The sequence below is a fragment of the Epinephelus moara genome, chromosome 1, assembly GCF_006386435.1.
Source record: "Epinephelus moara isolate mb chromosome 1, YSFRI_EMoa_1.0, whole genome shotgun sequence".
Taxonomy (NCBI): domain Eukaryota; kingdom Metazoa; phylum Chordata; class Actinopteri; order Perciformes; family Serranidae; genus Epinephelus; species Epinephelus moara.
The window spans coordinates 6,808,883-6,820,409 of record NC_065506.1 but is presented as its reverse complement, the minus strand read 5'-3'; the positions used below and the strand labels follow the sequence as shown (position 1 = coordinate 6,820,409).

General features: G+C 39.0%; 2 protein-coding genes across 3 annotated transcripts in view; both read right to left on the bottom strand.

Moving 5' to 3' along the window:
* Positions 1-613: 613 nt before the first annotated feature.
* On the bottom strand, positions 614-5,696 carry gtf2a2 (general transcription factor IIA, 2). The gene is made up of 4 exons (XM_050074580.1): positions 5,492-5,696; positions 4,019-4,123; positions 1,396-1,553; positions 614-936 (listed from the first exon to the last, which is right to left on the bottom strand). Coding segments are annotated over exons 1-4 (336 nt in total). The 5' UTR covers positions 5,564-5,696; the 3' UTR covers positions 614-935.
* A 1,506-nt stretch (positions 5,697-7,202) lies between these two features.
* The window catches only part of znf395a (zinc finger protein 395a), a 13,427-nt gene continuing 9,102 nt past the window's right edge, over positions 7,203-11,527 (bottom strand). For both annotated transcript variants that reach the window (XM_050073196.1, XM_050073118.1), the window contains 2 exons: positions 10,438-10,508; positions 7,203-8,893 (listed from right to left, as the gene is read on the bottom strand). In XM_050073196.1, coding sequence (XP_049929153.1) covers positions 8,782-8,893; positions 10,438-10,508 — 183 coding nt within the window. In that variant the 3' untranslated portion in view covers positions 7,203-8,781. The remainder of the gene's footprint in view (positions 8,894-10,437; positions 10,509-11,527) is intronic.

Sequence of the window (11,527 nt, the reverse complement as noted above, 5' to 3'; positions counted from 1 at the left end):
TATGTGTTGAAGCTTGTGAACACATTAAACTCGATTGCACCTGATTCTAACTGACTCCAGTGTTTCTCTAAGTGTCTGCCAGCTGAACCTAAGATACTAAATCAACACAGAGGACGATCTTGAAGAGAAGTAGAGGACGAGGTCGGGTGCCACCTGGCCCAATTCCAGGCACCGATTTTCGCTTCTACAGTTCCCTTGAGTCCGTTTGAACATGGTCTTAAATTAAATCCTTCTATATATGCAATATGAAGGCTTGGCCAGCAGATGTCCCCATTGTAAATATCAGATCTTCGGTAAATAGTCAATCATCAGTTTACTCATCATATTGTTTATAAAATGTCCAAAATAATCCAACTCTTTTTTTCCATCTTTAGTTTCCAGACACCAAAGTGATTTTTAAGCTTCATTTTTAGTTTCAACAAAAGTCCAAAAAAATCCAAAGAGATTCAGGTTGAATATGTGAAAACTCACTTTGCAGAAGCTGGAACATGATTTATGTTTTTACTGCAGTAAAACCTTCAACATCAGTACTCTCATGTGTGTCTTTTCTGTCCATCAGCTAATTAATGAATCCCTTGATTGTTTCATGACAGAGGAAAGCATAGAACCTCACTGTGTTTTAAATAAAGTTTTTATTAATGACCATCCAGCTCAATAATAACAGCAAACTGAACACAAACCTCCTGTAAACTGCTAATAATAAAAAAAAATGCTGCAGGTACAGTGACTGGTCCACTCTGACACACACACACACACACACACACACACACACACACACACACACACACACACACACTCAGACAACACTCTCAAACACAAACACACTTCTCAGCTGTGACTCTGCTGTAATAAATTATATGTACAGTCCAGGTCCATCTGTGGCTCCATCTGACAGCAACACACACACAGAGAGTTGTCACTCTGCAGCGTTGGAGTCTGCAGAGAGAAAATAAGAAATGAACGTTAACTACAGAGAAAACAGGGAGAGAAGAATAAAGTAGCCGAATATGCAGGGCTCAAAATACTTTTTTCTGTGTACATGCAGAGAGCATGTGGTGCATGCCTCTGGGTTTGCCGTGAATGTTGCATGTGGAGCTGAGGATTACATGCACAGCTCAAATTTTACATGAATGACCATGCATATGTACGTGGTATTTCGAGCTGTGATATGGTATATGTTATATTATATTATGACAGTGACTTATCATGGTATATCACATTTTCTGCAAACTGAAAAATTGCTTGTGGAAGGTTATTCCTCAGAAGGTGCCTCATCACATTAAATAATCCAGTAAATCAAATCTTGTCATCAATCTGATTAATGATTTGTAACATTTACAAATGCAGGTTACACTTCCAGCAATGCAAGTATAAATGTAATAACGTAATACTTACCATTTATCACTTTTGTTCTGGGTTGACTCGCTCTTTCCGTCACAGGCAACAATTTTGACTTTGTCGACCTTCACAAGATCTGTCACCTCCCTGAACTCCACGTCATTCAGGACAAACGTCCACACATTGTCACAGAACCTGTAGGTGTTCAGAGAGCCCTGGTGGACAGAAAGAGAACAACACCTGAATGACAGTGAACAGTCAGGGCTCACCACAGAACAGCTCACCACAGAACATCTACTTTCTGTACTCAAGTACAAATCCATGGTGCTTGTACTTCACTTGAGTAGTTCCCTTTTATACTACTCTATAATTCTACACCACTACATCTCAGAGGTAAATGTTTTTCTTTTTACTCCACCTCATTTAGCCAAAGGCTTCAGTTACTTTTCAGATCTCGGTTTTTAATCCCGTTGTCCAGTGTAAACCACGTATCTCCAGATGTGTTGATGTTGAATGTTTTAAATAAACTGAAGGATGAAGTGTTACAAAGTGCTACAAATTCATGATAATCTTATAGAATATAATGCATTGCTGCAAATTAAAAAACTTCAGGAATCATGGTGTTCATGTGTTTCTTTTAATAACAGCAGTCAATATAACAACTGAACAATTATTTGAACTGTGCGTTGAACTAAACATCGGAACATTTGTCTTCACCATTTTCACTACCCTGGGAGATATTTTTGTCTGCTTTTCAGGTGGTTGAAGCGACATATTTTCCGATGCACGCTCTCTGACTGCTGGTGGGAGTGTGCTCACCCGTGGGTGCTTGCACGTGTCTGTGTGCGCACGTGTCTGTGTGCGCATTGGGGCGGAACTCCGCTGTTCACGTTACAGAGAGCAGAGGAGAATTGTAAACACGCGACCATGTAGAGACAGAAATGACATGCCGTCGTGTAATTAAGATAAATAACATAAGGCTATTTAGTTAGTTTAATAAAAGGACAAGGTATAGACCTGTTCTATAGGAAAGGTGACCTTAAATGACTTCTGTTGTGATCTGGCAGCATACAGGAAATAAAATTAAAAGTAACTTGACCTTCAAGGGTTTTACATAGGGGTGTCAAATTAACGTGTTAATTGCGAATAATTAATTACAGCCATATTTAACGTGCTATGTTTTTTGATCACGTTAATCTCATTTTTAATCTCTAACTTTACTGTTTCTGTATGCCACAGACTTGCCTTTTATAAAATCTGTCTGTAGGCGTACGAATGGGCTTCTTTGTGCTTGAGTTGTGGGAGAGCTGCAGCGCTACAGAGCAGAGCCCAGCATCAGCATGACTGTCCCCTGCAGTGGTGGTCTGCTCACTCAGGAGCCAATAAAGCTGTCTGCCCTAGCACGCAAGTATCTGACCTCCCCGGCAACCTCCGTGCCTTGTTTGCCGAAAAATTCGGAACAGTCCCGAAATCCAAGCAGTTGTCCTGAGTCCTGAATCCTGCCCTGATTGTCCCAAAAATTACACTAGAGCAGAGTCTGGAGTAGTTATTGCCCGATAAAACATTAAAAACTGATCATGGTGGTTGAGTTGTCATGCAGCCCCCACCGTCTGCACATTGCCTGCAGCAGTTCCTACATGAATTATGGGTGTTGTAGTTTGAAGAAGAGAAGACAGTGCAAGTTGCAGCCGCAAGGACAGGGAAAGCGCAGGCAGCCACAAGAAGGAGTGATTTGCACGTTGCAGTGCAGCCTCTTGTTCTAACTGTTCAAAACTGTTCTATAAACTGATACAGCTGTAACGAATGTACCAGGTGTCTTTTATTTTGTTAGCTTTTATTTTTTATTAAGTTTAAAGGACAAGTGCACTTACATTGATCACTTCCATGAAATAAAACGAGAAATTGGAAAATAATTTAGAAAATTGTTAAAATAAAATTAGGGAACTGATCACAGATGTATTGTTTCTGTGTGTTTTTACATCTATTGTTGTGTTAATCTGCAGCTATGCTTTTAATGAAGCTGACATGTCATGACAGTCAAGCACCCCCCTGGTGGTCGAGACTGAAGGTTGCAGCACTCTTTATTGGGACTAATCTCAAAAACAATAGAATGTAACGGCTAGGTGTACTGCATCTGTGTTCAAGTGTGTTACTGTTGAAAACAATAATTATGACTTTATAAAACCACTTTTTGTAATATATATCAATCTTTTGATCATCTGCCACAATAATGTAATGAATTTAAATGAAAATACATCAAGTTGAGGGCTTTTCTCAGCAATTTGAGATGAGATTAAAAAAGAGATTAATTAGATCAATTAACTACAGATCATAATTAATTAATCTCTCCATTTTTTTAATCTCTTGACAGCACTAGTTTTACATAAATCAAGAATCTAAAGACTGTATGCACCACTGAATCCTGAAAATGTTCATTAATATCTCGCCCAGCAACATAAAGAATACTTGTTTTTTGTTAGAAAAACATCTCACTACAGAACACACTGTAACTGACTGAAGCCAAACACAAGACAACACTGGGTGAAGCAAATTCACTTAGAAGTCTGTCCCCTTTAAATCACAGAAGAAAAACTCTGATCTGAGTCAGTTCATTGCTTCAAGCTGGTGTAAAGGGTTAGGTTCGAGGATCAGACGTCAAAGGAGGTGGAAGTGGACTCACCCTGAAGTTGACTCTGTTGCGAACTCGACTGGCGAGCGCTGTGTTGATTGCTTTATCAAACTGAAGGAGGACCTGAAGAGCCAGCTGAGGAGTAATCTGCTGAGTCTGAACACACACACACACGATTTAATTTAACATCCAACTGTATGAACCTTCCACACAAGCTGTACAGTACACAGGTAGCATCTCCATTACGTAACACATCTCCAAATCCACTAAAGCTCGCTGATAACACATCTGGTTTGGTCAACCTGCATACAAACACAGATGTTAAGAACACATGTTTAGAAGGAGTTGCATGCTAGAACTTCTTATTGTCAAACACTCAGTGGTGCGACTGTGTGCAGCTTGCTGAAGACTTGTCAGCACAGTGACATTGCCAGATTTGGTACCATCCTGTCTGTACAGAGACCAAAACCAAATCCACTTCCCAGAAATGCTGCAAAGATATACTCCACAGGTGATTACACTATTGTTTGTCAAGAAACAGTACCAGAACATAACTCCCACTGACACCACAAACTGTCATATTAACATCTCTGTTTGTGCACATATTAAACAAAGGAGACTGCCTCCTGTCTTAATGCTAAGCCACGCCCTGACTCCAGACATTAAAATGATATCCAGCAGTATATGTCACCCTCAGAAAGAGTGCATTCCCCAAAATACTAAACCGTTCCTTTAACATTTGTCTAAACACATCTCTTTGGTGCAGGGACTTTATGTGAGACACGTTGATCCTATTATGATGCAAATGTACTTTTATGTGCTGTGATGAAATAAACCTGAACGTGATTATTCATTTATATAAATATCTTGCTATTAGGCATCTGACTCAGTACTTTTTTTGCTGTTATTGCTTTGGTGTGAAACTTTTCCTGCCTACTTGTTACCATTCTGTTACAAATACTGAACTGAACTTAGACACTCAGTTAAAATAAATCAAGTAAAACATGCACACATATCCCTAACCTGGACTTAACTCAGATCCCGAGCCAGTTCTCATACTGGCTCCTGGTTTTTGTTTTAAGAACTATATGCATCATAACAGAAAACCTCATTATATATCTCATCTGTCTACTAACAAAGATACCATCAGGAGGAGGATGCAAAAGTAAAGCTGACGATAATGCTACTGTCAAACTTATTGGTCGTCATTCACTAACATCAGTTTAGGCTAACTTACTAAACTACGAATAACTTTGATGACTGTTTATCTACATCATCTCATTTTCATGGTGTTGCTCATGAGCAGCAGGAAATAAAAACGGCAATATTATTAAAGCACAGACTAAAACAGACGATATTTGCATCTGCTTGGATCAAATCAGTGCTGGAGCAAACCGCAGTTAACAAGCTAAAGTTAGCCCGCTGCGAGCTAACTAGCTTCATTGAACGCCGCCGCTGCAGTTAGCGGCATGCTAATCTAGGCTAGCTGTGAGCTAATGCCATCATGTGAGAGGTGAGTGTCACCTGTATAAGCTCGTCCAGACTCTCCTGCAGGCTGTTTCCCAGAGTGGTGTTTCTGTACAGCTGGTACGCCATGATGGGAACTGCTGGAAGAACAAATAACTACAGTAAACTGTCCTTCAAACACACACAGGGCTAAAGGGAGCTAACTGAGCTAGCCGCTTCCCTCCACAACAAGCGAGCGGTGCAACGACAAGCTAACAACAAAGACAAGGCTTCCGGTTCAACATTTCAAAATAAAAATATATTCAGATTTTAATACAACTAAGACAACTAACAATGCTATTTGTACAACTAATTCAGATTATGTCTCGAATATGATAATAATATCACTACAACTACAACAACTACGGCTACTACTACTACAATAAACATGCATTTTATCTCGGGATGTCTTGAAATTTTCTTCAGCCCTTCTTCGTCCTGCAATGATGTCTTGAAATTTTCTTCAGCCCTTCTTCGTCCTGCAATGAATGAGTGCACCGACTTTCTACNTACATGTTTGATTTGAAAGTTTATGGAGACGTGAATCGGTCTAGACCGGGAACCCCCACACGAAAAACGGGGTTCGTTTTCAAGACGTTCATACAATGAACGTCTTGGTCCAAGGCTACTACTACAACTAATAATAATATGATCAATGATCAATAATATGATCAATAATAATAGCAAATGTGGACAATATTTTCCTCTGAAATGTATTGGATTCGAAGTATAAAGCAATAAGCCTTATGGAAATACACAATGATTTCACTAACTCAGATTCTTTCATGAATATAATAAGGATACTAATAGTAATACTGCTTATAGTACTGTTACTGCTACTACTAATCATCATCATCATCATCATCATCATAAAAACGCATACATGTACATGACTAAAAATGGTACATAAATAGTACATGATGAAACAAGCCATGATAAATAATGAAAAACTATTTTTCAATCTAAAATTAAAAATATAAGTAAAATGTTTATAATCTTAAATCTTTCAAATTAATGTCATTCAATCATAATATTTCCCCTGAAATGTAGTGAGGTTAAAATATAAAATAATATAAGTTGGAAGTACCTCAAAAATGTAGTGAAGTACAGTAGCCATTGAAAATAGCTCATACTAAACTAACACTAAAATCGGTGTAGCCTTTGTCTCCCTGTTTATATGTTACTTATTCTGAGTCCTCTCTTTGGCTTGTGAGTTTCTTCACTGGTTTGCTGAGTGTTTTCTTTTTATGCCACTTCATACTTTTGCTCCATCACAATTCAGATGTAAAGAATTTTATTTGACTACATTCATTTGCCAACTTTAGTTACTCTAAAAATCTGTTTTTTGCGCTCTAAACATAGCCTATGGAAATGTACATGTAGAGGATCATTTTCAATGCAGGACTTTTTTTAGTAACAGGATATTTTTATAGTGTGGTATTAGCACTTTTACCTAAGTATAGGAATTGGGTATTTCCTCTACCACTGTATAACTATGGACCACTGTAGAGTTGCATGGTTTGCTTTTTAATATCAAGGCAGACTGCAGAGCATGTCCTGTTTTCAAAACTAACCCCACACCTCTGATACATATGTGAAGTAAAGACCTTGTTCATTGTGGTCACATGTTTGGTGAGTTAAACCAATGTTGCTGTGGTACGTCTGCTGTGTCAGGTAGTGTGTTTTGTCACATCATTATTAAAGCCAAACCAAACTAAATGAGCCAGAATCAGCTTTTTCCAGTTTATTCTAACAACATCAGGATTTCACATCATGTATAAAAGAGTGCATCTTAAAAATGATATGATTACAATGACCAACATTTCTGCCTTTGATCATTAACAAACAGGACATAAAGAGAATATAAATAGAGGACTCTTTGTCCCAGTTTACTGCAAAGAGACGTTTAACATCTGAAATCTGAACATTTAAAATGGCATCAGGAAGAGTAGTTATTGGATAAATTGGCCTGATATATATCTGTATTTATACACCAAGTAGATATTATTAAAAAAAACATATATCATTCAGTGTAAACATACATGTATATTTTTTAATTGTAATTAAACAGAGCTCTTGAGCAATACTGCATGTGGTTTCCACAAAGATGAGTGGAAATGGCTTCTGCTTCCAAACATATCGCATCTCAACTGAAGCTCAAAAGAAGAAAGGGCTGATGGGAGGTGGAAGACTGAAGTGAGGCTGATATTTACAGTGAAGCGTTTGATAGATATAGTTATTTAGATGCTGAAATATTTGACACCTTATATGATAATATGATTGGCTTTGAAATGAACCACAATGGGAATCATAACAGAGTTCAGTGTCAGAGAGCCCTGACACACCAAAACCGCCTTCAAAAATGAGAGTCAAGAAAAGCTGACCAGTCAAACCACATCTTGACGTTGCACTTGAATGCACCATAGAGACAACAGTCTACAGCAGTGATTCCCAACCTGTTTAGTGCCTTAAAGCAGCATATAAACATCGAATAAATGATTCATAACACTTTAATGTAGTAAGGGCATCTGAAGTGTTGACTGATGTACAGTATTTAATTGACCAGGGCTGCACTGAGTACTGTCAGGAATACTAGGAGAGACAAATGGATGTGAATAATATTCATATTATTATTTATACTGGCAACAAAATACCTGCTGTTTGTTGGAAGCCCGTTTTATATCCAGCCAGGATCACAGGAAAGTTAAGTCACTCTGTGTTTCAGTTATATTTTTGTCCTTGTTGCGATCCTGTAGAAATGGTGACTCATATGTTTTGATCTGTAAATTTGAATTAAAGCTAGTGTTAGTCAGCACTATCTGAACCTGGACCAGCTTTGTAGAACTCAAACTCAGGGTTAAGACCAAAGCTGGGTCACAACAAATTGCATCTGGAGCTGAGTGTTTCCATTGTGACTGAATATTCATACAAATTGGCTAATAAACTGGAGTGCATATCGATCTTGATGCAGAAGCTGGTTTTGTTAAGAATACCCAGGGAGAGTCGGCCGGACACAAAAACTCACTTGGGTGCTTCAAGGTCAAAGGTCACATAATAGCTGCCCCAATCTGTTCATAAAAAGCACCAACAGGACACAACATCTACGAAATATATTCAATTAACACATTCAAAATAAAAAAGACACTTCTAGCAAATGTAGAAAGAGTATAAAAATGACAAAAAAAATATTTCTGGTTTCAGATACAAGAATGTATAAAACATCCACCAGGTGAAGCTGAAGTTTACAGTCTTTTCAAGTCCATCTTTTTCTCTTTGTTTTTTATCCTCCTTTCCAGTTTTTCTTCCGTTCAGTCGAGGAAGCGTTGGCAGGCTTTCTTCCAGCGGCAGGCCGTACACCACTGGTCTCTGTGCTCGATGCCGTAAACTTTACGACACTTCTTGGCCTCACCGCGAATCCTCCTGACAGAGAGGCAGACACACAGTGAAAACCACTGTTAGCATCATCGGGGTGTTTACCAGGTTTTAACTTCTGCAATGTCTGACATGTTGTATTTTATATGGGATGTATGAATTAAAGAACCACCCAGCAAAATGTTTGGCTTCTCCATCTCATCACCAGTGACAGACAAAAGAGCAGTCAGCTCAATGTTAATCTAAGTTTCTTGCACCATCAGTTCTTTATGTTCACTCAGACATGGAGGTCTTAACATCATATGGCCTATCACTGTATATTATATGTTACTTAATATGGCTGTGGCTTAAAACAGTGGTGCAGATATTTCGAAGTGGGGTTACATGGGGTACTTGTCCATAGACAGTATATTACATACAGCAGATATCAGTCAGCATGGCCCCAGTTTGGAGAAGCAGGCTGGAGTTCGACATGGAAGCTAAGCAACCTACTGCCGTGGATGGGGACCAGCAACAAAATGTATCTTAGCCACTTAAAAAAAAGGTCTCACCAAAAAAATCAACATCAGTTTAAGTGTATCCTATTTTTAGAATATTTTCACTGCTTTACTTTGCTAACAACCGGTGATTTCCAATGGGAAAAACTGTTTCTTAGTTCTCTTTAAAGCCAGACTTTATTGAAAAAAAACAGTGACTTAACTTTGCTGAACACAGGAGCTGCTGATCCTCCGCTGTCTCAGTTATTTTATTTGTGTTGTGTGACTTTGGCATTTAAAAGGGTTAGTTCAGATTCACTAAAGTCGCACAATAACACAAACTACCTAACTGATCGAGGCAGCAGTAGATCAGCAAGCTTAAAAACTGTTTTTGTCAATGGAGTCTGGTGGATTTAACAAGAGCATAGATGGGGAACTGAGGCCATGAATGGCTTCACCATCAGAGCAAGCTGTCTGAGGGAAAGGGGTGAATATACTCTCAGTATAGCATACACTTAAACTGATATTAATTTTCTTAAGAAGGACTTTTTTCAGGTTGTTAAAGGACATTTTTTGCAGACCACCATTCACAGCAGTACATTGCCTAACTTCCGTACTTCAGCCTGCTTTTCCAAACGGGGGGCATGTCAGTCACCATCTACTGTATGTAATACACTGACTGCTGTCAAGTAACCCATACAATCCCAGTCCAAAAAATTGGAGCTATCCCTTTAATGAAAATATAAATATATATATATATAAATATATATAATATATATAAATGGTTAGCCCCATTGCTATCTTTGTAGTCACACCAGATAAATGGCAAATAACTCTTAAATAGCTTTTTACTACAGTAGTACAATAGGCTACATTGGTTTTCTGCATATGCAGATGTGCTGTTAATGCATGCCTTCGCAGATATGGACAGATGACAAAATTTACATTTATATTCTTTACCTACATGACTATGATGGCATGGAAGGTGAAATTTAAGTTTATAAGTACTTTGTTTAAATCACAGGGATTAGACAGTCTCCCCTGCAATGGAGAATTCACTGCTTCAACTCCAATACCACACAGCAAGAGTGAGTGTGTGAACATGTGAATACTGACCTCGAGGGGGCGTTCTGATGCTGCAGCCACTGCTCTCCAACACTGACTGAACGCACCCGAAAAGCAAAACCCTGAGGAGGAGAAACATGAGGAGTCAGAGTGCTGCAGAGGATAAAAGTGCTGAACAGTGCAGAGCTGTGTGTTGTTTATTGTCGTTGTTTCCTCTCTGTTCTATCTTTGCTGATGTATAATATTTTATTTTGGGAGCAGAAACAAACAGTCCCTCCTCTCTTTTTCATCTCCATCATGTTGTGTGCTGTCTGTCCTTGCTGTTGCTGCTGCTGTTAATATCCTTTGTGTTTCTCCTCTCTGGTGGAAAAACATTCTGCAATTCCCTCTATCAGCCTGCAGATGGCAGCACTGACCTGTGGCAGATTGATGGAAAATGTGACCACAAACCATCCAAGAGGGGATTTTCCTGCTGAATGAAAACCACCAGGGAGGAGTTTACACACACACACACACACACACACACACACACACACACACACACTCTCTCCCTTCTCTGTCTCCACCCCCTTCAGTATAAAACCAGTTTTAACAGGCTTCTCTGGGCTGCTGAAGGAAATAAACAATAGATGGCTGTACAGGATCCAGTCAGAGAGAAAACAGAACTGAATTAGAGAAGTGTGTGTGTTCATGTGTGGGGGGTGAAGTTAGCTTTCAGGGGATGCACAATAGTAAGTAAAAAACCTAAAATCTAACCTAATATTCCCAGGGGAAGTCCAAAACTGTCTGTTCTTTGTCGAGATAAAACAATAAAGTGCCACCAAGTTCCCGAGAATCTGCAAAGTTTCAGTCCACAGACTGTGTGTGAAAATATTCGGCAGAGTTTTGAAGCATTTTGCATCAGTCTGCAGTATTTTCTGCACACTTGTCTTTTTGTTTTTGGACAGCAACTCACACCACGCAGCTGGCAAGGTTAAGATCTGTACCTTATTTACCACAGAGTGGTAAGTAAGGTATTTTACTCGTGGTCCCTAAAGTCTCCAAAAGTAGATCAGGAGCTAGAGCCTTCAGCTATCAGGCTCCTCTCCTGTGGAATCATCTTCCTGTTACGGTTCGGGAGGCAGACACCGTCTCCACATTT

What these genes read in the sequence shown, in the direction of transcription:
- gtf2a2 (XM_050074580.1), bottom strand. Translation starts at nt 5,563, where the DNA reads ATGGCGTACCAGCTGTACAGAAACACCACTCTGGGAAACAGCCTGCAG. An exon ending in GTCTGGACGAGCTTATACAG is followed by an intron (nt 4,124 to 5,491) that starts GTGACACTCACC and finishes GTGTGTGTTCAG; the next exon opens with ACTCAGCAGATTACTCCTCA. An exon ending in GCAACAGAGTCAACTTCAGG is followed by an intron (nt 1,554 to 4,018) that starts GTGAGTCCACTT and finishes TCTGTCCACCAG; the next exon opens with GGCTCTCTGAACACCTACAG.